The sequence below is a fragment of the Littorina saxatilis genome, linkage group LG2 (genome assembly GCF_037325665.1).
Source record: "Littorina saxatilis isolate snail1 linkage group LG2, US_GU_Lsax_2.0, whole genome shotgun sequence".
NCBI lineage: Eukaryota > Metazoa > Mollusca > Gastropoda > Littorinimorpha > Littorinidae > Littorina > Littorina saxatilis.
The window spans coordinates 15,108,708-15,136,629 of NC_090246.1; the positions used below are offsets into that span (position 1 = coordinate 15,108,708).

Sequence of the window (27,922 nt, forward strand, 5' to 3'; positions counted from 1 at the left end):
GTGATAATTACTAATTAACGCTGTCAGTTACTGTTTTCACTCGTTAGTTACTCATGTTCACGGGATAAAGCAATTTTCACGGGGAAAATGACTAATTTTTAGTTTTGGCACTAGCAATCCGTCAGGAAGTGAGCCAAAACTAAAGATTAGTAGGCTAATTAACAGGTGAAAGTTAGTAATTTTCCCGGGAAAATTAGTAATTAACACGTGAAAATGGTAATTATCAAGAGAAAATTACTAATTTCCCCATGATAATTACAATTATGAGGTTTTGGCACTAGTAAGCCCTATGACGGCTTACTAGTGCCTTCTTCTTCTTCTTCTTCTTTGTTCATGGGCTTAGACTCCCACGTACACTCGTGTTTTTGTACGAGTGGAATTTTACGTGCATGACCGTTTTTACCCCGCCATTTAGGGAAAACTAGTGCCAAAACCTGGGGTTACCCATTATCACGTGATAATTACTAATTAACGCTGTCAGTTACTGTTTTCACCTGTTAGTTACTCATTTTCACGGGAAAATTACTAATTTTTAGTTTTGGCACTAGCAATCCGTCAGGAAGTGAGCCAAAACTAAAAATTAGTAATTAACAGGTGAAAGTTAGTAATTATTCCGGGAAAATTAGTAATTTTCCCGGGGAAAATTGGTAATAAACACGTGAAAATGGTAATTTTCAAGGGAAAATTACTCATTTTCCCTTGATAATTACAATTATGAGGTTTTGGCACTAGTAAGCCGTCATAGTTTTGGGGTAAACCACACTGACTTCTTCTGAAAGACGGAAGCAGGTGGTACACACTCTAGTCTCCACCCACGCAACTCTGTCATGTTCGTGACCTTCCAAGCAGCCGTTGTTCACGTGCACAAGGAAGGCCAAGGTTTCTCAGCTGTCAACGTACACTGAACATATTCATTGACTGTGTGTGTACAGGCCTTCAGGTTGGCCTGTTTCTTTCACACCCCAATAACCGGTACCACATGGCTTCAGACACCCCAATAACCGGTACCACATGGCTTCAGACACCCCAATAACCGGTACCACATGGCTTCCGACACCCCAATAACCGGTACCACATGGCTTCAGACACCCCCAATAACCGGTACCACATGGCTTCAGACACCCTCAATAACCGGTACCACATGACTTCAGACACCCCAATAACCGGTACCACATGGCTTCAGACACCCCAATAACCGGGACCACATGGCTTCAGACAACCAATCTGGGATGGGCCCGCTGCGTATAAAACCAGAAATAGTACAGAGGTTGCGGAGAGAACGATCGAATATCGAGTGCGGAACCGAGACAAAACTGGCCTCCTTTTTCTTTTCTCAGACTGCTGGTGTAACACTCGGTCGTTTTCATCACAACCTCTATATTCTTGCCATAAATGTACGACTACTGCTATTTCAGAGTCGATGGGGAAATGACGTTGTCATCTTACCTAACCATGTCACGATTTCATCTTTCGTCTGTGTACATATTTCCCCCTCGACATATACTCAAGACTGAAATGTTGTTTCCTGGTAAAATTAAGAAGTGAAATTCTTTCTTTAATTTCTTTATTTGGTGTTTAACGTCGTTTTCAACCACGAAGGTTATATCGCGACGGGGAAAGGGGGGAGAGGGGATGGAGCCACTTGTCAATTGTTTCTTGTTCACAAAAGCACTAATCAAAAATTTGCTCCAGGGGCTTGCAACGTAGTACCAGGGGCTTGCAACGTAGTACAATGTAATACCTTACTGGGAGAATGCAAGTTTCCAGTACAAAGGACTTAACATTTCTTACATACTGCTTGACTAAAATCTTTCCAAAAATTGACTATATTCTATACAAGAAACACTTAACAAGGGTAAAAGGAGAAACAGAATCCGTTAGTCGCCTCTTACGACATGCTGGGGAGCATCGGGTAAATTCTTCCGACTAACCCGCGGGGGGTAGAAGTGAAATTATTTATGGACGAAAAGCATGTCAGTTTCTTGCATGTGAAGAAAATTGGTGGTAAATGTTAATAGATTTCACCCCCAAAATCGAATTCTTCGAAAACGTGTACTGAGTGGTTACGTCCCTTGAGTAAGAAGGAAAACATTTTAGGATGAATCAAATTTCTAAGTTAAATAAAACAAATTGATTGGACAAATTTGGCCCCATGAATGTAAGGTACACAAGGTCGCTCATCAGTACTATCGAAGGGTGTTTTTTTGTTCAGTGTAGAGTTTATACTAGATCAACGAGGCCGAGAAGCGAAATATCAACACGGCGAAAGATGAAAACGTCACACCCGCATATCTGCCTGTAGCCAGAATCTGGTATGGGCCCAAACTAGCATAACATCTGCAAGTAAACCACCCCAGAGTGGCACTCTCGCACAGACCTACCAACATGTCTCCCCTCAAATTGGCACCACTCCCTAGTCGCTCCAGCATCGGCTAATATGATTTACATTATTTAAAGGTTTACCGTGAAAACCGTGGCTTTCTTCAATCTTCTGTTTTGGAGGGGTAGAAAAAGAGATTATGAATATTTGATGTTCTCTTCAACCCCAATGCCTACCTCATCTCTGTGTACATAGCCATACAACTCTGGACATATTTACAGCGCCTGCACCGAGGAAATTCCAATTATTTTGTGTTCGTCTTGGGCCAGGGTCAGAAGTCATACGTGACAGACAGTTTGTGTGGAGAGAGAAGCCGGTTCACAATCTATAATCCGGTCATTCTTTTTCATCCCAAACATGCATACACACATTATGTTCTAAATCTGCTAATGTTAACATGGTACAAGAGAATCTCCCTTCTTGAGCACCGAGGGATTTTTTTTTCTATATCATTTATTCATTTCGTAAATTGACAATGGTGTTCGTCAACGCCTCGCGTGGAATTTGTACATGTATCCGACAGTGACACTTCCGTCGCAGGCTACTGCAAACTCTACACCCATCAGACACCATTGTGGTTTTTTGTAAATATTTTGACTCCAGGGACCAAAAGCTAAAAATCATCATGTAAGCTTGCAAAAGCGACACAAAGAGATTTTTTAGTCTAGCTAGTTCACTCTTCGGTCTTCACAGACACACCCAAACACTATTCAGAAGGTTGCCTGTGACATACACAACGAAGGCCGTACGTAAGACAAAAAAGACCTGAAGTTCGAGTCTTCTACCGTTTTCCGAACCCATCATTTCTACTAGAAACAACAACTACTTTTTCAGTCATTCAGCCGCAAATTCTCAAACGTCACGAAGAGAGTGTTCGCAATGTACCAGTAGTGGACTTGTCAAAGTGGTGTTACCACGAAACAAACAAGGAAAGGCATTCAGTCATTGTGACAAGAGTATACACTCCTCTCTCTCTCCCTCCCTCCCTCCCTCCCTCTGTCTCTCGCTTTGAGTCCGAAACGTGTGTTTGATATTACGTTTTCTCCTCCATTTCACAATGCTTTCCCTACAGGTCGAAGGTTGGCTTCGAAAATAAACCAACACATAATAGTGTTTGTGAGTATTCATACTCTCTTTGACTTAGAATTCTCTCCACCCTGCCCCACAAGCTTTTTAACTTTTTTTTGTGTATATATATCACGTGTATGTACGTCTTACTGTTTGCACCAGCTGCCTCGTGCATAATTTAAAGCCTCATCCCTGACTATTTGTATTGACAGCGCAAATGACCTATGCATTTTTCAATGTCAAACCAAAACCCAGCAATGACACTAAACTATTCACAAAATGATCAACTCCGTCCCGGTGGGAATATTATACTCGCTAAAACCTTATCAATAGCTGCTGCCTGCATATGTTGCCCTGCATACAAAATGGGAAGCTTGACATTCTTGCTTCACTCTGCAACACCAAGCTGCATAACGGTTGTTTGTATAATCCTGCCCACGCGCGCTTGTTTATCGTTAGCAAGGATCAGCGTTAACCTCTTTGCAACCCCTGGGGCGGTTGTTTTTCTCAGTGTGTATTTTAACATCATCGTTTGAGTTCTTATCATAAGTATACACCCTCCTTCATCCCCAACATTCTGTGGCAATTTATGTTTTTAGCCTCCCGCAAGCCACCCCCCCCCCCCCCCAATCACATCACGATGCAGGCGCCAGTGGATGTGTGTGCAATATATATTATATGCTAACTACAATCTAGTTGTTAATACTGTATGTCCATCATTTGTCAACATTTATGTTATTTTTCAATTAATTCACGATGCAATTAACAGTGCTCGCTCACCACTTTGAGGTCCTGCCCTCAGGACGTCGCCTCCGCACTCCCTGATTCCGCACGCTCAGAACTAAGAACAGTTTTATTCCAAAGTCAATTGGCTTTTTAAATACCTAAGTTAATTAAAACTAGTATGTGTACCGGTGAACATATGCACTGATTTCTGTGATGAATGAATGTGATAACCCTCGAATGACTAGTCCTGTGATAAATATTGTTCAATGAGATATCTAGTCCTGTGATAATGATAGTTTTTAGCGTTAAACTTTTAACCTATTTGGAATCATGTTACTATTCCTGTTAGTGTACATATGCGTGCGCGAGTGTAGTATGCTTCGTATGGTATTTTTATCTGTTGTCTTATTATTTGTTTTGTCTTTTAATGTGCACCACACTGAAATTTCTCTGTATGAGATAATAAAGTATTCGTATTCGTATTCGTATTCGTATTAACAAGGTCTCCGATTCACCATAAGAGTTTTCCCTGAGAACCCGCGAGGACCGATTGATAGAGAACCGAAAACTGCGAATACCATTAATTGGCCAATACAACTACCCTCAATACTAATGGATCTCCGTCTCTCTGTGTCTCTCCATCTGTCTGTCTCTCGACCTGTCTGACCTTCCTGTCTCTCATTTATAAAACTTATTAGTATTAGATCAGTCCCTCTCATAGGCGAGGGCTGGATGTAAAAAAGCACATGTTTGTTAATGCCAATACCCTCGTTCATAAAGAATGTCTTGTCTTGTCCTCTCTCTCTCTCTCTCTATTTGTCTCGCTCTGCCTCTCTCTCTCCTCTTACATGCATTACAAGACAACAATCGAAGTCTCAGTGAGTCACGCCCACTCGTAAAAACTCCACAAACAGATAATCCATCAAGTGTTTGGCCCAAACCCAGGAAAACTCATCATTCTCACGTCTCGTCGCGTTCTCTCGCAATGACAAATCTTGAAACTCTAAACCCAAACCACAGACTAATAACATAAACACAGCCTTGAGATTTCAAGCTACGTGCATTTACTACTATAACATAAAAAATGCCGTGCTATTCGCACACAAACTCAACAACAGCGACCCCAGCCAACGCCTGATTTTCCTGTAGATTGTCATGGCACTGGCCCAAACCAATATATATGGATCCATTCCAAGTGATCGGCCCGTGATGCCAAGCTTTTACCTCCCTGTTTCCACTGCTGCTGCGTCAGCGCCGTTGGTGGTGGTGGTGCATGGCGGCGTCAAATGTGTGGCGATGGCAAAATCGCCAGTGACTCACCTACCAAGTCTTAGTCAATCGTCGGCCAGAGTTTTGGGACAGTGCCAGCTGTAGACTACGTCTCTCTTCGTTTTCATCTTAGTCAGTCAACTGTCAGCGCAAGTTTGGGGCAGTGCCAGACAAAACCGCCAGTCTCTCACCCCTATTTTCTTTGTTTTTATCTTCTGTTGATTTAATTTTTGATTTAATTATGAGGCCAGAGAAATCGACTTGTCATCATTTTGTTTAGTCTGCTGCAGGCAAAATGTGTTACACATAAGTTTCTATGGCTGTGAAAAATATGGGGACTGTTTGACTGCCACAATCATTACCAATAACTCTCTCATTAATATTAATATAGGTGTTTGTTTCCCGATCATAAATAAATGATCCAGTAGAAATTCGTTTCATATAAACCTTGGAAACCCCATCTAACTTTAAAGACCCTGTGTACTACCACCCCCCCCCCCCCCCCCCCCCCCCAAAGATATTTCTGCTTTCTGAAATTCCCTGTTCATAACCTCTGTAAATTTACCTCCATTTTAACCTCTTTTTTGAGACTTGATTGTCTTCAAAGGGCAGTTCCACTTCTGGAGCACCAGAAAATCACAATGATTCAAAAGTATGTTACAATGGTCAAGGTCATTGTATGGATATCTGTGCTCTACTACTAGACGAATTCTGAGAAGTCAGTGTGACATTTCATTGTGTTTACATCAGTGGGTGCAACATCCAAACAACAGAGTATAGCGGGCTTGCCAGCTTTTGACGCAAGTTGGGAGAGAAAACCTGGGGATGGACTCACTAGGCTTGTATTAGGCCAAAAAAATAAATAGTCTGTTTACGGTAACCCGACCGACCCTATTTTTTCGCGCGACCCTAGACTTTTTTTTGGCATTTGGGAAAAAAAAAATTGGGGTTTTTTGTGCAAAATAACGTAAAAATATGGTTTTTTGGAGAAAAAAAAAATCCCGACCTACCGACCCTATTTTTTTTGGCCTATGTTACCGTAAACAGACCTATTTTTTTTTGGCCTTAAAGGCCCACTCCCTCGTGAAAAGTACACTTCTCCTCACTGTCTCATATCTTGTGAGGCTTTTTTACATGGAATAAGAACATCCCTCAAGTTGTACGTACCAAGAATGAACAGCCTGATCTCTGCGCAAATTCGATTTGTTTTTAAAGACTTGACTTTGAGAAAGGCACTTTCTCAGAAATTAATTCATCAACAAATTCAAACTCGCCACAACAAGCAGTCAGGGTGTTGATTTTTGCCATGTGACCAAGTGGAGGGATGGTCTTTTCCCATGTTGAAGCCGGGCCAGATCTGAGACGATGAGGCAAACAGTTTTTACGAGGCGGAGCGGGCCTTTATGTGGTTTAGGCACAAGCTGAGTGAAAAAGTAACCTTCACCTCAAATAGCAATTGGCACAAGAATCAACCTCCAATTATGAATTTAATACATATTACAATTATAAATATGCACTGATCTTTTGTTAAGCACTAAAACTTTCAAAGTAACCTTACAAGTCATAATCCATCTTCGTAAAGCAGAAGGTGAGGAAGGGGGAGGGGGGGGATAACAGGTAATACGGCTTGATCGAATCCTAACGCCAAGAGAAGAGCCGGGACATTGAAATGCTGAACCGTCAACAAGAACCTTTGCATACGTGTCAGCCAATCCAACACTGCTGATGATCACTAAGACTCTTTGTTGAGGTGAGCCCAAAACGTGCAGTGGCCACTGTAAGGAACTTTCCTGCACCATCTTGGACATTCCTGTATCTCTCATTTACAGATCTTTCAATACTCACACAAACATTTTGACATTGGCATCCATTATCTTCATCTTCAAGCAATAACTCAGAAAGTAGAAGCCGGTACAGTGGAATCCCCCTTTTAAGACCTCCAAAAATCTGAGAAAAATGGGTCTTGAAAATGCAAGCGCCATTATTGGTCACCATCATCATCGCTCACCTACAGGTGTACACACCGTTTTAATAATGATTTTAGTAGGCTTTCCAGCTGCATATTTAACTAAATACAGAACATTGCCCAGTCAGCCCAGTAGTTGCAGTAGTATTAGTGGTTAGGGACTGGATTGGTTTTCATAAGCCTCACGGCTTTTTTTCGCGTCCCATCTCATTATCAAATTTGTTGCAGGTCAATCATTAACATGCTCAAAGTCGTATTTACTCAATATCAATTATCGTACAAATAAAGTGACTCAGTCATAAGTTTTTGTATGTCCAGCAAATTTTTGAAAGTGTTAATAGTTTGTGCATTTTTAACAACATCAGACAGTGTGTGTTCCATGATGGTGCAACCCTGTTAGAAAAGGAATGTTTCCGGATAATTAGTTTTACTAAATTCAAGAAAGATTTTGTCTGTATTTTTCCTCGTTTCATCAGTGGTAGACTTCTTGAAATTGAATAGTGATAAGGGGTATAATACAGTGTGAGTGCTAAGCTTCATGTGGATTCATGCAGTTTTCATGGAACTGCTTACGTGGTAAGGCCAAAAAAAAACAAGTCGCGTAAGGCGAAAATACAATATTTAGTCAAGTAGCTGCCATTTTTCAGCAAGACAGTATACTCGTAGCATCGTCAGTCCACCGCTCACGGCAAAGGCAGTGAAATTGACAAGAAGAGCGGGGTAGTATAGTAGTTGCGCTAAGAAGGATAGCACGCTTTTCTGTACCTCTCTTTGTTTTAACTTTCTGAGCGTGTTTTTAATCCAACCATATCACATCTATATGTTTTTGGAATCAGGAACCGACAAGGAATAAGATGAAAGTGTTTTTAAATTGATTTGGACAATTTAATTTTGATAATAATTTTTATATATTTAATTTTCAGAGCTTGTTTTTAATCCGAATATAACATATTTATATGTTTTTGGAATCAGCAAATGATGGAGAATAAGATAAACGTAAATTTGGATCGTTTTATAAATTTTTATTTTTTTTTACAATTTTCCGATTTTTAATGACCAAAGTCATTAATTAATTTTTAAGCCACCAAGCTGAAATGCACTACCGAACCCCGGGCTTCGTCGAAGATTACTTGACCAAAATTTCAACCAATTTGGTTGAAAAATGAGGGCGTGACAGTGCCGCCTCAACTTTCACGAAAAGCCGGATATGACGTCATCAAAGACATTTATCAAAAAAATGAAAAAAACGTATGGGGATATCAATCCCAGGAACTCTCATGTCAAATTTCATAAAGATCGGTCCAGTAGTTTGGTCTGAATCGCTCTACACGCACACACACACACATACACACACACATACACACACACATACACCACGACCCTCGTTTCGATTCCCCCTCGATGTTAAAATATTTAGTCAAAACTTGACTAAATATAAAGAGGTCTGTTTACGGTAACCCGACCGACCCTAGTTTTTAGGCCCGACCCTAATCTTTTTTTTGGATCGTCTGAAAAAAGAAAAAAAAAACGCATCCAAAATAGAGCTGTTTGCGCTCAAACAGCAGACGACAGAAGGGAGGTAAGCTCAAAGTACTGTTCATAGTTATGTTGGGCAAAAACAGGGATTGATGAGAAGAAATGAACTGTGAAACATCATAGAGAGGAGAGAAAAAAAAAGGAAAAAAATGGAGAAAAAAAAAAAGCCGACCTACCGACCCTATTTTTTCACCCTATGTTACCGTAAACAGACCTATTTTCTTTTTTGGCCTAATAGGTATAGAAAAGTGCAAGGTGTAAACAAGGGTCTTAAAATTGAGGGGGGGGGGGGGGGTTGTATGCCTTATCAGACAGGTTTTTCTGTACTCCAAATTTAACTAAGTTTCCATTCTCTAAAATTGTACGTATATATACATGTATATATATATATTCACTATAGGCAACACCGACATTCTTTTCTCACCATCAGCTAGAAACCTTGGATTCACCCTTTCATCTGACGTGACATATATATACAGGGTGGGCCATAAAAAGTGTCCACATTTAATTTGTTAATATTTTTTCTGTAAAGTGATATTTTCTTTTCTGTTTCAGATAGAATTTGAGACAAGCATCTTAGAATTATTTTAAAGCCTGAATGGATCGCATTCCAGTAGAGGAAAGGACCAAAATCGTTGAACTTTACTTTGCTACCAATTCTGTGGTTCTCGCCCAGCGCGCTTTTCGGAGAGAGTTCCCTGGCACACACTGTCCATGTGCGAGAACTGTGAAGCGCCTCGTGGATAAATTCAGGAACACTGGTAGTCTCGCAGATAACAATAAAGGACATAACCCTGAATTTATCCACGAGGCGCTTCACAGTTCTCGCACATGGACAGAGTGTCTTGCTAACAGTTTTAGCGCATCGCCATTAGCCAATCAACTGGTTCACATCAGTCATGTGACACCAGTACTTACTGACAATTATTATTATTATTATTATGTATATGAGCCTTTGCCAAAAGGTGCCATTTCGGACCCATGTATTTTTGGAAAGCAAGTGTAATTAACTGGATTACCCCAACATGTTTACATGTATTGTGCTTTGAAAAAGGGAGTTTGATGAATGCTTTTTTTAATGTTTTGAAGCCTGTTGTTGTTGTGAATGTTAAATAAAAAATAAAATGTTTTAAACATACACCAGAAACGGCCCCGAAAAATTTTGGACATTTTGGTGTCCTCGGGAAATTTTCGATTTTTCATGGTCTGCATCACTTTATCGGTTTTAATCAGCGTATTTCATACAGTCTAAGCATGCAACTCTTAGTAGAATGTGCAACAATCGTAATTAGAACCAGAATTTACCGAAAACCTCGCCCAGTAAATACCCGGTTATTTTCGAAGGCCTCATGTCCGCAGACCAACTTGTTTACAGATTCGATTTTCGCCGGTCTTGGTGCTTTGAATGGCCGCCATTTTGGATGAAAACGATAGTTTCGTGTTCGAGGAAATAAAAGCAGTGTGTTGCATTTGAGTCAGAATTTGCGAAGTTATTGTATCTAGCAGCTAAAAAGAATCGATGGAGTTTAATGTCCGAAAGTAACGTTTGACACATTTTGTTATTTTTGCAATTTTCACAAAGAAGTTTCGCGAGTATTTTTTTCAAAAGCGTGGAAACCACTAGCTTTGCTTCTTTGGCGTTTCCGGTCACCGATTCGATTAAAATCATGGAGACGACGAGCCGTAAAGTTGAGAAAATATTGTACTGTCTGTTCAGGGTAAGGTGTAGATCTATACGTAACGTTTGACACTTTGTAGATCTAATGTTTGACACTTGCCCATAATTCTTCTCCCGACGAATTGAATTAGCTTATATTATCCCATGACCTGCCTCTTTATCTCTGTTAGCTGAGGAGGTGATTATTCTGAATATTCCATCACAACCATATGGATATCCTATGGATATCCCATCACAACCGAGTTTCGATCTCAACTGTCATTGGTCATTGTCTTTGATTTCAGAGTACAATTGAATAATTTATGGAGGTCATCTGCATATTCAGAGTTTACAGATGGACTACTTTTTACAATTAGTCAAGTTTTGACTAAATGTTTTAACGTATAGGGGGGAATCGAGACGAGGGTCGTGGTGTGTGCGTGTATGTGTGTGTGTGTGTGTGTGTGTGTGTGTAGAGCGATTCAGACTAAACTACTGGACCGATCTTTATGAAATTTGACTTGATAGTTCCTGGGTATGATATCCCCAGACTTTTTTTCTTCATTTTTTCTTATAAATGTCTTTGATGACGTCATATCCGGCTTTTCGTGAAAGTTGAGGCGGCACTGTCACGCTCTCATTTTTCAACCAAATTGGTTGAAATTTTGGTCAAGTAATATTCGACGAAGCCCGGACTTCGGTATTGCATTTCAGCGTGGTGGCTTAAAAATTAATTTATGACTTTGGTCATTAAAACTCTGAAAATTGTAAAAAAAAAAAAAAAGTTTTTATAAAACGATACACATTTACGTTCATCTTATTCTCCATTATTTTCTGATTCCAAAAACATATAAATATGTTATATTTGGATTAAAAACAAGCTCAGAAAATTAAAAATATAAAAATTATTATCAAAATTAAATTTTCGAAATCAATTTAAAAACACTTTCATCTTATTCCTTGTCGGTTCCTGAAGAGAGAGAGAGAGAGAGAGAGAGAGAGAGAGAGAGAGAGAGAGAGACAGAGAGAGAGAGAGAGACAGAGACAGAGAGACAGAGAGAGAGAGAGAGAGAGAAAGGGAGAGAAAGAAAGAAAGAAAGAAAGAAAGAGAGAGAGAGAGAGAGAGAGAGAGAGAGAGAGTGAGAGAGAAAGAGAGAGAGAGAGAATGAGAGAGAGAGAGAGAGTTTGTTTGTTTGTTTGCTTAACGCCCAGCCGACCACGAAGGGCGGCCACACACACACACACACACACACACACACACACACACACACACACACACACACACACACAAAACCCGACCGACTGAATATGTAAGTGATCCACGTGTGAAAACCAAAACATAACAGTGCGATGACAGCCAACATTTCTATCCCCGACTGACAAACAGTAACACTGCATGCAAACTGACTTGGGTCAACGATCAAACCAGCACGGCCCGAACTGAATTTGTTGCGCTGCCATTATCGTGCGCAATTCTGGTAAAAATATAAACCCGGTATGCCGAATTGAGTATAACGAAAGTCGATGTCATATACATGATACACAAGGATATTTTAAAATGACTTTCAAAATGTAAAAGCAGATAGCAGACCTTTTTATAAGCAATTTGAATGACTGAATGTCTACATACAAGTCGAATGACGCCGTCCATTATGCTGACAAATGGGAACTAGCTATGCGCATGAATTCATTGACATGAATTTCGACTGCGGCGGCTTTTGGCAAGCTGAAAACAGGCACGGGCAGGTTTTAGTGGAAAAAGTAAGTGTTTTTAATGAAAACGTCGGAGTAATGGGATAAATAGCTTACACACTCCGAGTTCTGATTATCTTGCATATTGTGTAACCTATATACAACTGCTTGCTACTTTTGGAGGCAAATTTGATTGAAGAAAAATTCGATCCTCTGTTTTTGTTAATATCCGTGTTACGATTCAGGACGATACGTTCATATCCGTGCAACGATTTAGGAGGAGACATATATGTCCTTGTAAATATTGTAGCCAAAGCTGAAAAAATGCTTTTGGGTTAGCAGGGGGAAGGAATATTTTCATGAGATTGTTTTAACACCACCCTCCCCAACATAAAAAAAATCAAAGTTTTTTTTTTTTAAATTTGGATTTTGCTAGGATTTTACGTACAACTAATTAAAAAAATTCGATTTGATTGAGAACCTTGTTCCAGATGTACATAGACATTAGGTTAAAACTGTATTCTAAATGTCTGTTTGAATATTGTAGTTATTTTTGACATTTTCATTGATTTCATGTCCACTGACTCCATGTAACACGTGACAGGTAGAACGCAGATTTGACCTGTTTTGAACATGATGTTACTTTTTTGTGGTGCTTTGATGTTCCATAATTACCTAATCTTCAAAATATGAATGTATCCTAAAGGTCTATTTAATATCACAGTTGTCATTTATAACATTTTGAATAATTTCATGTCCACTCACACAGTGTAACATGTGACACGTAGAATGCTGTTATGACTTGCTTTTAACATGTTTTGCTATTGTTTCTGTTTTCATATTCCATAAATAACCTAATCTTTAGATTGTAAATGAAAAGTTAGTGTATGTATAACATTCTGGTTGTTATTTCAAATATTATGAATATTTTCATGTCCATCAATATTTTTGTAACACGTGACACCTACAACAACATGTTTAACTAGTTTGAGCAAACTGTAACAACTTTTAGGGATATTTTTAACATGTGTCAGTGTTTCTGTTGATGTGTTATATTTTATTTTAGGGTTTATACTTCTTGTGGTTACTTAGCAGAAAGTATCAGTTTTGACTTTTATGATGTTTGAGCGTTTTGCGACATTACGTGACACTGCATTCAAGATTTGGCTCCAAATGTACTTTTAAAGACTGATAATGCTTCTGCAGGGTCTGTTTACTAGAAATAAATCATTACCAGTTGTATGAAATGATATTAATGGCTTCTGTGGTCAGTTTTGTTGCACATGTGGCTTTTCTCAAAATTGGCGTTTTATGGCATATTATCAAACCGTACACATTTCCCAAATGCACAAACCATTCTTTTATTACACAAATGTGTTCATCAAAGACTAATGTATCACTTAAAACACCAAAAAAAATCAACTGAAAAGGTTTAGTTTGTCACAAATGTCCAAGCACCCCCCCAGCACCTTTTGGCAAAGCCTCATATATATATATATATGAAAGCCTGTATGCTGGCTTCTTGAACTTTGTAACGTTTGTTGCTCTTATTGTTAGGCTGTGCTGCAAGAAGCCAAGAGTTCTGTTTGTCTTGGAACAGATGTTATATTGTCCCAGCTCATGAGTCATCTCATGTTACTTCTAAGTACTAACAAAATGTCACTGCAAGGGTAAGGTAAATCTCCCTTGAGTTTTGTGTAAAATCATTTCACTATAGCTGCACAAACATTTTAGGTCTCAGCGAGATCTGTTTTCCACTGTCATCTTGTAAAAATAAAAGAACAAAAACACCTCAGTGAGATGCATGTGCCTTGAATCAGATGATAAATCACCAGAAATCACGTACACTAGCTAAAGAAACTTTATTAAAAAAAAATTAAAATTTTTTTTTTTTTTTTAAAAAGGCGTAAGGCTTAATAGGAAACAACAGGTAAAAGTGTCACAGAGCAATGTTTTTGCATACTTAATTTTGCAAGTCAGAAACTTTTGTGAAACTGAAGCTGAAAGATGCAATAATCACTGAACACTGCCACACGGGATAAGTGATCGGGAAAATGGGGGATCTGAGTGCCTCATGCAACACCCACCCCCCATAAACTGCAGACCAAACTATACGGCAGTCGACAGGAGTTGGAGAAAACGACAACATTTATCACCAGTGCTGGACTGATTGTGTAACCTCTGCGAACGCCAAGAAGAAGAAAGAAGAAGAAGACCCCCCATAAACACACCCTCTTTTACTGCCAGTGCCAACCATACACATCGCGGCTTGCCATAGTACACAAGTATACAAGGGGCTAAGCTATGAACAGAGATTGAAATTCCTTACTGGAACGCGGAAGAAGAAGAAATTCCTTAATATGCCAAGCCTAGAGTACAGGAGGTTGTGAGGCAGGGCCGGACCCAGGGGGGGGTTCCAGGGGTTCCGGAACCCCACCCCTGGAAAAAGCATGTACCTTGCTTTGATTTTTTTTTTTTTTTAAATAAATTTTGTGTGTGTCTCTAACAAATTTTATTCAATGTGAAATCCGATGAGAAAAAGGTACCCCCCTCCCCCCCCCCCCCACCAACTCACACTGACAGGCCTTAACCCTCAAAACAAGGCCCAGAATGCACCAGATTGCACAAATTTTAATCGTTTTTCAAAAATTTTCCGGGGGAGCATGCCCCCGGACCAGACGCGCGCTTGTGACTTCGCCACTTCACTGATTTGCCCCCCCAAAAAGGAGGAACCCCCCCCCCCCCCCTTACAACTCATTTGGTCCGGCCCTGTGAGGTGATATGATCCAGACCTATAAAATATTACATAATCTTTATGATATAGGCCTACGCGCTACTAATTCACTTCTCCTGTTACATGAGGATTCGAGCACAAGAGGTCATGATTATAAATTAACAAACAAAAAACTGTTAAGACTATTAACCTGTATCGTATGCAAACTTCTTTACTAATCGTGTTGTAAATAACTGGAACAATTTGCCACCCAACATTGTGTCAGCAGGAACACTAAACACCTTCAAAAACTTACTTGACAAGCACTGGAGACAATTTATGTTCTATACAAATTTCTATAGTCAATTCAGATCGTCCTAGGACGTACGCAGCGCACAAATATAAACGATATTTTAAATCACTGGTTGAAAAACATTGCAGGCGAAAGGCTGAAAAGCCTATTAGGCCGCTTATGTTATGTTATGTTAAACTGTTCACCCTGATGAGTCAAGTCAAGACAGAACATGTGTGTGCGACACATCATAGTGTACAAAAACACAAACCATAACGATGGACATACCGCTACGATTTCTGCTTTTGGGGATAAACGCAGAAGTTTTTGATGAACAGTTTACTCAGTGGTAACTTCGCTGTCACTGTCAGTGTCACTGAAAGTCACAGTATGTCACATACGTTTTCTGATACATTGGTACAGTCTACGACTACGAGAGAAAAAGATGGACTCACCAACACTTGTAACTGTGCCAATCAGTGCCACCACAAGTAACAATCCAGGGACACCCATCTTTCGTGTTTCGGTGCCTTAGAACTGGAACAAGTCTGATGATGATGCGGAGTTAGCAGAAGATGTATGCAACTTGCACGCAGACGGTACCGCATGAATCAGAATGCACATTTGCGATTCTCCGTCCGCCTCGTTCGCGAAGGCAATCTCGGTTCGTGATTGGCTAAAAGCTATTCTATTTTTAGTGTACCATCAGACGATCCCATTTCGGCTCAGGGGAGGCTGGTTGAATGAACGGAAAAGAAAAGATAAAATGGGCGTTGGTAGAATATTGATGTACAAGTATTTATGTTAACCTCAATAAACGAAGTGCTTCTTGTATATTCTAGAGAAAAGTTATGCCAAACAGGACAGTTTCTCAAAACCAGAATGAACTTCGTCGTTTTGCGTGGGCGGGGCAGATTGACCTTGAACATTTCTCGCTTGGGAAACCCGTGTTCTGCGTGAACGTGACCTTTGAACCCTGGACTGAAGATCCTAATCACGGACGTACATGAGATGCAGGTAATGTAAGTCCGTGGATCAACTCACTAGCATCAATGTTTGCTGCAGCGAAATATACCGACGAATTTGAAAGAGCCTACTGCTTAGACGTTTGTGTTGATATTAATTGATGCTATTTACTGTAGATGTTTCTAAGCAGCAATGCAACAAATTTGGTGAAAGAACAGCACCTACGGCATCTCTACTCTTGTCGAGGGTGCTTTCAACAAACAACAAATGTGCACGTGTTATCTCCTCTTCCTGAATGTATGTCAGACCAACATAGAATTTACTTTCAGAGCACACATTATTCTTGTTGACTAGCTGTTTTGTGCGGGTGGGGTTTTTGAAGAGGGGTGGGAGGGGCAAAATCGACAGGGACAGGTGTTATAGTAGTAGTAGTAGTAGTATGTAGGGGCGGCTATATTTGTTAGCCGAAGGCCGCGAGGCCTTATTGGTGCCCCTTCTTTGAGGCGGGCGGTAGCAGTGCATGAACAAAGTAAGGACAGTTTTTGCGGACTTTTGCGCAAAGGCAAAAGTAAGCGGTGCTTTTTTTGTGTGCCTCTCCCCTTTATTTTTTCGGCGGACACTTTTGCTTTTTGGGCGTAACAAAAAAAAGATTTGGCGGAAATCCGCCGTTCGGCGGACAATTCCCATGCCTGAAAGTTGTATGCCATTAATCGGGTATTCACTTCAAAAACAAAACAGCGAGTTGTGAGGAAGACAGGAAAGCTTGGGCGAGTATTTCTCTGGTATTGAAAAGTAGAAGTAAAACTGCTTCAGACATTTAAAAAGTCTCAGCAGCTGACGCATGCATTTTTGTATCACTTGAGAGTAAGCATGAATCTGCAACATTCAGTTCTCTGCTTTGCATGACATGAAATATTTACAAAAATGTATGTATGCACGTTTATGAGTTAGCAATGGTTGATATTGACGTATGCTTGTCAGTGTGAAAAAGCGAGAGACTGGGTGGCCGAGTGGTAACGCACTTGCGCTCGGAAGCGAGAGGTTGCGAGTTCGACCCTGGGTCAGGGCGTTAGCAATTTTCTCCCCCCTTTCCTAACCTAGGTGGTGGGTTCAAGTGCTAGTCTTTCGGATGAGACAAAAAACCGAGGTCCCTTCGTGTACACTACATTGGGGTGTGCACGTTAAAGATCCCACGATTGACAAAAGGGTCTTTCCTGGCAAAATTGTATAGGCATAGATAAAAAAAAAATGTCCACCAAAATACCCGTGTGACTTGGAATAATAGGCCGTGAAAAGTAGGATATGCGCCGAAATGGCTGCAATCTGCTGGTCGATGTGAATGCGTGATGTATTGTGTAAATAATTCCATCTCACACGGCATAAATAGATCCCTGCGCCTTGAGTCCGAGTCTGGAGATATATACACGCGCGATATAAGACTTGATATAATAATAGTGTGCGTGTACACAAAAGCAATGTTATTTGATACTGTCTACTGTGTATGTGTCAGTAGCCATTTGATTTCAGCAGCTCTGGACTTTCGTTCGTGAATTCAAGAATATTACTGTATCTATGACTCATGAGTTATCTATCTTGATCTTAATGGTACAATTTGGTCCTTATATAGTTTGACAGTTTTGTCATATCAACTTGCCCCCTGAAAAATGAATCATTGTCATTTGATGGACAAAGTGACAGCAGTCAAAAAGATGTTTTGAAACCTTTGTGTGTACATTGTACTGTACTAGTATCTGGAAATTTCCATTACAATCTTTTAATACATTTTGTGAAAACCTATCGTAGAAAGCACACAACTACTGCTGCAGACAGAACACACAGATGGTCGTCAATACAGAGATATACGAGCATAAACAAACTTACAAACCCAAAGACATCCAATCCATACACAGAGGCACACAAGCAGGCACACCAACACACAGAAAAAAGGCTTCATTTGTACGCTTTTCCAAGCTTTATTTTTGTCCTTACATTCATAAATGTCATTCTTCCTATCATCAGAAAGGAAAAATCTAATCAAAGATCATTCAAAAAAATAAAGGAAGAAAAAAAAAGACAGTTAAGACAGGGAGAAAGAGCTGAAATTACTGAACATCCGTATGGTGAACTCATGCACCCATACATTTTCACAATCCCTCATGCAAACTGATGCCTGCTTATTTCACAGCATCAGTTCTTAAACCATACTGAAAGTGATAACCGGAAACTTACATTTCCCCCTTCCAAATCAAGGTAACGCAATGTACAATGTCACTTCAAAATCACCATTTCATAACACGGTCGATTCAAACTCGGTTTAGGCTTGGAACTCCCTCACATGTCCGTGTGACTCCAGTTATTGCGCCAAGCCTGAAACAACCAAACAGACGTGTTCTTTACACACACACACACACAGAGGCACCACTTTATCACAGTCAGGAAAACTGAAATATCAGACCTACTTCCATTCCCGCCTCCACCCAAGAAAAGTACAAGCACATCAAACACGTAAACCGAAAGATGGAAAGGAAAATGAGAAGAGTACATTAGTAACCATCTGGTAATCGGAGTCCTGTTGAGTGGGGATGAAACTTCGCTGCACTATGCCCTGTGGTTTGTTTCTTTGTTCGTTCATGGGCTCAAACTCCCACGGCTTTTACGTGTATGACCGTTTTTACCCCGCCATTTAGGCAGCCATACGCCGCTTTCGGAGGAAGCATGCTGGGTATTTTTGTGTTTCTATAACCCACCGAACTCTGACATGGATTACAGGATCTTTTTCGTGCGCACTTGGTCTTGTGCTTGCGTGTACACACGGGGGTGTTCGGACACCGAGGAGAGTCTGCACACAAAGTTGACTCTGAGAAATAAATTTCTCGCCGAACGTGGGGATGAACTCACGCTGACAGCGGCCAACTGGATACAAATCCAGCGCGCTACCGACTGAGCTACATCCCCGCCCATGCCCTGTGGTTAATTTATCATATTCTCTTAAACATTTCGTTTCCGACCCACAGTTTGGCGGAAGTATCTTAAATACAGTACAATCACGATAAAGACTAAAGTACATTTTTTTCGAAGATCCTTTTATCAAAAATGGCCATTAGATCTTACAACTACAGAGTTTAAATGCATGAAAACAGAAAGTGATTTACCAAAGATAAGTCTATAGTTTTAGTGTGAGTAATCAAGAAACTAAAAGCCCCAAACCACATTCAAAAAAAGAAAAGCAACACAACTCCGGGTACATGTTTCTATGAGTTGGTTGAACACTACAGTTCATGGCTTAGTCCCAGTTAGTGCAACAGTTAAGTTTAAAATTGTTATATCAGAAACTACTGATTACTTGAAACTGCAGTTCAGGTTAAAGGAAAGTCAAACAAGCCAACAAAACAGCTAAAACCATTTACCGTTCAAAAAGCACCAAGCAAAATTTACAGATACCAAAGGCATCTTCACTCAGTTTTGGTTAGATGGGTTACTAGAACAAAAGCTTGCTTTCTTGCTGGAGCAAATCTTAGATGAAGAAGCAACAAAACCATCAAAAGTGGTCACTCCTAACAGTTACTGAGTTCATCTTGTCAGTGTCATATCAAGTTACATCATTTTGACATGTTGCAATTTTTCACTATTCAAAGATATAATGTTCTGACATTTTGTCACATAGATGTGTGCACCAGAGCGCTGTATTCACAGTCCTCAAACATAAAACATGGTCCAGTTAATGTGTATGCTAACAGCCCTAACCAGTGCAAAGTCAGGCTACGTGCTAGTCGGCGTTACATTTTAGCGTTCTCAACAGAATACAGTCATCAAAAACGGTTAGTGTTAGTTACAATAAGTTGATTAGCAGGACCCCAAACATTTATTTATTAAGGAGATTTCTATAGCGCAAAACTAAATGGCCCAAACATTCACCAAACATGGCTACAATGGGCTGTCAGTCATCAGTGTACGGGGGAAGGGGTTGGGGGGCAGGAGAGGGGGAACTCTACCTCACTATCCCCAGCTTCGTTGGGGCCGGCCTTGATGCCGTGGTTCCACATGGGCATGCCACCTTCACCACCACCACCACCTCCACCACCACCGCCGCCTCCAGACCCAAACATGTTGGGCACAGTAGGCAGGTTGTAATTGAGGCCGTTGGAATACATCTGCTGCATCAGTAACTGAGGGTTCTGCAAAGGCCAGCGCACAACTAGGGCTTTAGAGGCTGTTTCCTCTGCTCCCTACTACATGTGCTCAACTTGTGACTTCAATAAGTATGTGTGAGTTAACTTGTGACTTCAATCATTATGCGCAAGTCAAAATATATCCACCCTTAGAGTTCAGGTTTATCATCAATTCAAGGTTTGCTTTCTTTCTCATTTTTGAAAAATGCCAACCCACATTTCATGTTAATCATCAAGTACCATTTCCAATCTATCTGTCCACATTTTCTTGTTCATCATCAAGTACAATTTCTCATCTATCTATCCACATTTTCTTGTTCATCAAGTACAATTTCCCATCTATCTGTCCCCATTTTCTTGTTCATCATCAAGTACAATTTCCCATCTATCTGTCCCCATTTTCATGTTCATCATCAAGTACAATTTCCCATCTATCTGTCCACATTTTCTTGTTCATCATCAAGTACAATTTCCCATCTATCAGTCCACATTTTCATGTTCATCAAGTACAATTTCCCATCTATCAGTCCACATTTTCATGTTCATCATCAAGTACAATTTCCCATCTATCTGTTCACATTTTCTTGTTCATCAAGTACAATTTCCCATCTATCAGTCCACATTTTCTTGTTCTTCATCAAGTACAATTTCCCATCTATCTGTCCACATTTTCTTGTTCATCAAGTACAATTTCAATTCTATCTGATGCATCAGCTAAAAACTGCACTCTTATACATCATAAGTCTTGCTGCCTAACAGTGTTAGACCTTCAACAAAGAGGTTAACAATGTTGTCTATGTTACAATGACAGTCAAAGTAGGGCAGCAATAGACGATTTTCGGAAATAACTCTGTCGGGTTTGTATGGGTTGTGAAAGAGTTAATACACTCGCTTTTCCTCTGACAAATAACTTCACATGCTACAGTCCACGTGTTTCCGACAACCTGTCGCTAGTGAATGGCCCCTCGAATGTTTGTCCGAGTAAAAAGCAAGGGCATGCACTCTTTGACAACCCATACAAACAAGATATTTCGGGATTTCTGCTGTTAAATCAACTTGCCAGGCAAGGTTTCTCACATCATTGTATTCACTGTCTTAACAAAGCTTTGGGACATGTTTGCAAGATGTCCTACATTTACCATGAGGCAGACCAACAAGTCTTCTTAACTTGTCAGAAAGAGAAAAAATGATGACGTCCTTGTTTATACATAATTTCAACACCCATTTAGCACAATTTCTGTTTCAAAATTCTCAAGTTCACATGACATTCACTTCATGAAGTCACAAGTTTTCACATGTTTCGCATTTAAGCTCTAGTTATAAACAATAATCCCAAACCTTAACAAAAATTTGTTTCAAGACTTTTCTGAGAAAGTGTAATATTGAGTATTCGAAAGAAAAGGAAAGGGGAAACAAAATCCACAGGGAAAAAAAAGCCAGCCCCAACCAACCAAATTTGATTAAAGACTTTTCTGAGAAAGTGTAATATTGAGTATTCGAAAGAAAAGGAAAGGGGAAACAAAATGCACAACAACAAAAAAGCCAGCCCCAACTGACAACAAAAAACTTTGTTGTTGTTGTTTAAAGCACTTTAATTTTAAATACCAACTAGGATGGTACGCAGGAGAAAGTATCCAACTGGGTGGCACCAAACCACTGGTTTGGACTGGTTGAAATCACAAATACATCTCAATTTCAACCAATCTGACACAACGCTTGGTCCCAACCCAGTTGGGCACTTTCTTCTGCATACTTCTTCAGATGTCAAAAGCCAGAATATGGTTATGGCATTACAACATGGTTATTACGCATGACAGTCAAAACAGTAACTTGCATCTACTAGCAGGCATAACAGTTAAACCTTAGTTAACAGGCATGCGTACTGCCTAGGGCAGCTCTGAGCTTAACTAGAATTAGTACACTACCAAAACTACAGATACAAAGAACTTTCATTTGTTTCTAGGAGCTTGGATAATGAAAAATCTCGTTACGCACCTGGGCGGAGGGGTCAACGGAAGGGTCGATGCTAGAGCCGCCAAAGGATTCCTGGAAGCCTCTCATGCCCTCGGGGCCGGAACCTTGTCCAGGGTTGTCCCTCTGACCCAGCGAGTACGCCATGTTACTACCGCCCACTACAGACGACGTCATGACGGACGTGGGCATGGGGGCCGGTGTCATCTGTGGAGACGTTGCTGGCATCCAGTCTTTCCGGTCTGCAAAGGGCAAGGGTTCATGATGAATGAATGGCTATGCAATGCATCCCAGGTACCGTATTATTGCTAAGCTCAGGGTGTAGTGTTATTCAATCAAGATGGGTTTACAATGTAACAAAGGTACCGTATTATTGCTAAGCTCAGGGTGTAGTGTTATTCAATCAAGATGGGTTTACAATGTAACAAAGGTACCGTATTATTGCTAAGCTCAAGGTGTAGCGTTATTCAATCAAGATGGGTTTACAATGTAACAAAGGTACATATAGTGTTATTCAATCAAGATGGGTTTACAATGTAACAAAGGTACCATATTATTGCTAAGCTCAAGGTGTAGCGTTATTCAATCAAGATGGGTTTACAATGTAACAAAGGTACATAATAGTGTTATTCAATCAAGATGGGTTTACAATGTAACAAAGGTACATATAGTGTTATTCAATCAAGATGGGTTTACAATGTAACAAAGGTACCGTATTATTGCTAAGCTCAAGGTACAAAGTTATTCAATCAAGATGGGTTTACAATGTAACAAAGGTACATATAGTGTTATTCAATCAAGATGGGTTTACAATGTAACAAAGGTACATATAGTGTTATTCAATCAAGATGGGTTTACAATGTAACAAAGGTACCGTATTATTGCTAAGCTCAAGGTACAAAGTTATTCAATCAAGATGGGTTTACAATGTAACAAAGGTACATATAGTGTTATTCAATCAAGATGGGTTTACAATGTAACAAAGGTACCGTATTATTGCTAAGCTCAAGGTACAAAGTTATTCAATCAAGATGGGTTTACAATGTAACAAAGGTACATATAGTGTTATTCAATCAAGATGGGTTTACAATGTAACAAAGGTACATATAGTGTTATTCAATCAAGATGGGTTTACAATGTAACAAAGGTACCGTATTATTGCTAAGCTCAAGGTACAAAGTTATTCAATCAAGATGGGTTTACAATGTAACAAAGGTACATATAGTGTTATTCAATCAAGATGGGTTTACAATGTAACAAAGGTACCGTATTATTGCTAAGCTCAAGGTGTAGCGTTATTCAATCAAGATGGGTTTACAATGTAACAAAGGTACATATAGTGTTATTCAATCAAGATGGGTTTACAATGTAACAAAGGTACCGTATTATTGCTAAGCTCAAGGTACAAAGTTATTCAATCAAGATGGGTTTAGAATGTAACAAAGGTACATATAGTGTTATTCAATCAAGATGGGTTTACAATGTAACAAAGGTACCGTATTATTGCTAAGCTCAAGGTACAAAGTTATTCAATCAAGATGGGTTTACAATGTAACAAAGGTACATATAGTGTTATTCAATCAAGATGGGTTTACAATGTAACAAAGGTACCGTATTATTGCTAAGCTCAAGGTACAAAGTTATTCAATCAAGATGGGTTTACAATGTAACAAAGGTACATATAGTGTTATTCAATCAAGATGGGTTTACAATGTAACAAAGGTACCGTATTATTGCTAAGCTCAAGGTGTAGCGTTATTCAATCAAGATGGGTTTACAATGTAACAAAGGTACATATAGTGTTATTCAATCAAGATGGGTTTACAATGTAACAAGGGTACCGTATTATTGCTAAGCTCAAGGTACAAAGTTATTCAATCAAGATGGGTTTACAATGTAACAAAGGTACCGTATCATTGCTAAGCTCAAGGTACAAAGTTATTCAATCAAGATGGGTTTACAATGTAACAAAGGTACCGTATTATTGCTAAGCTCAAGGTACAAAGTTATTCAATCAAGATGGGTTTACAATGTAACCAATTCTGTGGTTGATCAGATTACTGGTTATCAATCCTCCATGAACTCCAAAATTCTACTCATTGATCACCTGCTGGCAAAGCGCATTGATACACTGAACTAGTCTCTGTTACTGTTAGGATCATTTTACAAGTAAGAAATACGGAAGGCACACGAAATACCGAGACTATAAGTTATGCAAAGTGATGACATCGATTTCTTGGTGTAAATTGATGCATGAATTCTTCTCGGCTATATCAATTAATTCCAACCATCACTTTTAGGAAATTCACGAAGTGTGGTTTATTTGTCTATGTATTTGCATTCTTTATTTTTTCATTTTTTTGCTATTGTACATCAACGTGAACTCTTGCAAGAAAGGGCGATTATTAAGTGTTCATTATTAGTATTATAAAAGGATTGTGTCGTACCTGGGAAGCCCCAAGGCACCTTGTTGAAGTCCCCAGAGCCCCCCATGCCAGGCGATGGAGCATTCAGCGGCAGTTTGCGCTGTGCTGCTCTCTCCCCGCCTATTGGTCTCAGCGGCCCTCTGCGCTCATCCATATTCTGCTTTCCGTCTGACAAAGGGGGCGTGCACGGTGGCATGGGGGACCCAATGTTGCTGGGGCGTATGGGTGTTGTCGGTGCAGAATCTGGAAACCAATTTGCTGAACTATAAAACTCAATTTTCAGGTATGACAGAATAAAAAAACCAGATAGACTGCTAACGTTCCAAGATTCAGAATCAAACAACAATGGTAGGTTATTGGTTACTGAACTTCTCTGGCAAGACACTGGTGAGGTATGATGTATGACAGAATCAAACAACAATGGTAGGTTATTGGACAGTTACTGAACTTCTCTGGCAAGACACTGGTGAGGTATGATGTATGACAGAATCAAACAACAATGGTAGGTTATTGGACAGTTGCTGAACTTCTCTGGCAAGACACTGGTGAGGTATGATGTATGACAGAATTTGATTCTGATTTTAACGGAAGGTCCTCTGTTCCATCCAGCTATTCACAACAATGTTGCCATATTTTATACAATTAGGCCTAAAAAAAAAATAGGTGTGGTTACGGTAACCCGACCTACCCTATTTTTAGGGGCCGACCCTATAACTTTTTATTACATTTGTCAAAAAAACACACACAAAAAACAAGAAAACGAGTGCAGAAAACACAATGAAAGCGAAAGCGCCCGAGTCGCACACTTATTTCCCTGTCAAGTAGGTTCAATTTGTACACATTAGAAAAAAAAGTTTAAAAAAAAAAGTGATTGCCTACCTTCCTACCCTATTTTTTTTGGCTATGTTACAGTAACCACACCTTTTTTTCTTTTGGCCTTGGAACAAATACAGACATACGAACAAGAAAGGAAGAAATTAAATGGGTTCACCATAACTTTTTTTAATTACAAGGATTCAAATGCAATCAGTGTGCAGATAAGTTGTGCGACTATAGCAAAAAGAGGCAATACCGAGAGAGAGAAGAACACAAGTGTTTGGCGGACTAACCTGGCATGTTGGGCGCACTGTTGGGTCGCTGAGGGCCCGGCATGGGAGACACATTGCGGGCCATACCCTGGGGGGGCATGAAGTTGGACATAGGGCTGTGGCTGCCTGGGTTGGGCCCAGGACCCGGACCGGGCCCCGGACCCAGACCCAGGCCTTGCCCGCCCCCTCCTCCGGGCCCATCGTGACCCCCCAGGTGTGGCGGTGGCGGCCCCCCAGGACCGTGGCTGGGGTTGTTCCCCCCTCCAGGGCCCGGGCTGGTGGAGCGTTGCTGCTGCTGCTCCTGCACGTGGCTGAAGATCTCCATGAAGGCGCGACTGGGGTCCATGCCGCCCAGGCTGCTCAGGAACTGCTGCAACACCGCCGGACCCATCTGCTGCAGCAGCATCATGCTGTTTATGCCGTAGGGACCCCCGAGGCCCACGTTGTTGTTGCCGTTCATCTCGCCTCGACCTCCCGGGCCCCCGTTATCTCCGCCGTTGCGCATGCCCGCCATTTCGCCGGGGTAACCGTTGACCATGTTGCCGGGGCCTGCCCCTCCGGGGCCAGTGATTCTAAAGTCCGGGGCGTTGGGGTTGAGGGTGCTCTTGATCTCGGGCAGCGTCATGGGCTGGTGGGGCGTGCTGTACTCCTCTTTCTGACTCGGCAGGGAACCAAGGGGACCCAAGGGACCCAGGCCGGGGATCATGGCCTGGTTGAAGTGTGGGAAGTTGGGGTGTGGAGCCGGGAAGCCACCTGGGTGCTGATCCATGAGGCCCGGGAAGGGCATGTGGGGGTTCATGTGGCTCCCGTCACCCGCGTGGTTGGGCAGACCGGGGTGCATCGGCATGCCAGGGCCCATGCCAGGTGTCGACATGGGTCCCCTGAAGCTCATCATGTTGATGTCCGGGTGCTCAGGCGGGTAGGGTAGCGAAGCGCCTATGATGGCCGGGTCCTGACGAGAGTGGGGGGAGGCCGTTCGTATCCCGATCTTGTATCCGGGCGCCTTAGTGGGGTCGTTTTGGGTGGCGGTCAAGGTGTCGGGGGTGCCCTGGCCGGAAGACTGGCTGGACTGACTGGGGACCACCCCTGCGGCCGCCACACTGGCAAAGTCCTCCTTCTTGGACAGGATGGGGGTGGGGGAGGAGTTGTTCCACAGCTGGAAGTGGGGGAAGGTTGGCGCGGAGGTGATGCTACTGCTAGGGGTGGTGGAGGTGTTGGTGGGGCTCGGCATGTGGCTCGACACGATCGGCAGTGGCTGTGGCTCTGAGCGATTGCTGCCTCCTGGTGCCTGGCGCTGTAGCACACGTACATTGCCCGGGGTCGGTCGGCTCACCGCCTTCTGCCCGACAACTCCCACGGAGCTGCTAGGGGCCGGTGCTTGCTGGCGCAGTTCTGAACCGGCCCGACTCACGACAGGTGTGGGGGCCGACTTGACGCTGGTGGTGGTTGTACCGAACGTGATGGAGGCGGCAGTGGTTGTCTGCGCTCCGCCACTGGAGCGACGCTGATCTGGGACCAGGGGTTGACGGGACGCCGCTTTCTCCTGACTAGGCTGGGACAGAGAGGCTGAGGGGGTTAGGGGGATCAGGCTTTGCGGCAGTTGTTTCTGGGGACTGCGGCGTGGCGAGGGGGGAGCCCCCGGACCTGGAGCCGGATTCTGCCAGACGTTGGTCGGTACCCCACCCCCTCCGCTCCCGGAAATGGGGACTCGTCCATTGACGGCCGCAGTGGAACCGCTGGGCTGACGACTGGATTTGGTGGACGACTTTTGACTGGAAGCGGACTGGCTGGCAGAGGTAGGCACAGAGAAGGTGCCGATGGCAAAGTCCCCCATGGTAGGGGGTGCTGGCTGCGTTGGCTTCTCCGCTGGCTTGCCCTTGATGCGTGCGATGATGTCTGACAAGTCCTTGTCGGGTTCCTGCACCAGCGCCGTAATCATACCGTGTGCCATCCTTGTTGCTTCAGGAGACCCTCTGTTTAAAGAACAACGTTTCTAGCTTGAG

At 41.6% G+C, this 27,922-nt stretch overlaps 2 protein-coding genes across 4 annotated transcripts in view; both read right to left on the reverse strand.

Annotated features, from left to right (window-relative positions):
- Positions 1-15,948, reverse strand: part of LOC138958296 (uncharacterized) — a 41,899-nt gene extending 25,951 nt beyond the window's left edge. For both annotated transcript variants that reach the window (XM_070329406.1, XM_070329405.1), the window contains exon 1: positions 15,755-15,948. In XM_070329406.1, coding sequence (XP_070185507.1) covers positions 15,755-15,812 — 58 coding nt within the window. In that variant the 5' untranslated portion in view covers positions 15,813-15,948. The remainder of the gene's footprint in view (positions 1-15,754) is intronic.
- A 2,270-nt stretch (positions 15,949-18,218) lies between these two features.
- LOC138958297 (ankyrin repeat and KH domain-containing protein 1-like) overlaps positions 18,219-27,922 on the reverse strand; it is a 47,791-nt gene continuing 38,087 nt past the window's right edge. For both annotated transcript variants that reach the window (XM_070329408.1, XM_070329407.1), the window contains 5 exons: positions 25,941-27,892; positions 24,853-25,074; positions 22,430-22,647; positions 20,258-20,440; positions 18,219-18,632 (listed from right to left, as the gene is read on the reverse strand). In XM_070329408.1, coding sequence (XP_070185509.1) covers positions 18,597-18,632; positions 20,258-20,440; positions 22,430-22,647; positions 24,853-25,074; positions 25,941-27,892 — 2,611 coding nt within the window. In that variant the 3' untranslated portion in view covers positions 18,219-18,596. The remainder of the gene's footprint in view (positions 18,633-20,257; positions 20,441-22,429; positions 22,648-24,852; positions 25,075-25,940; positions 27,893-27,922) is intronic.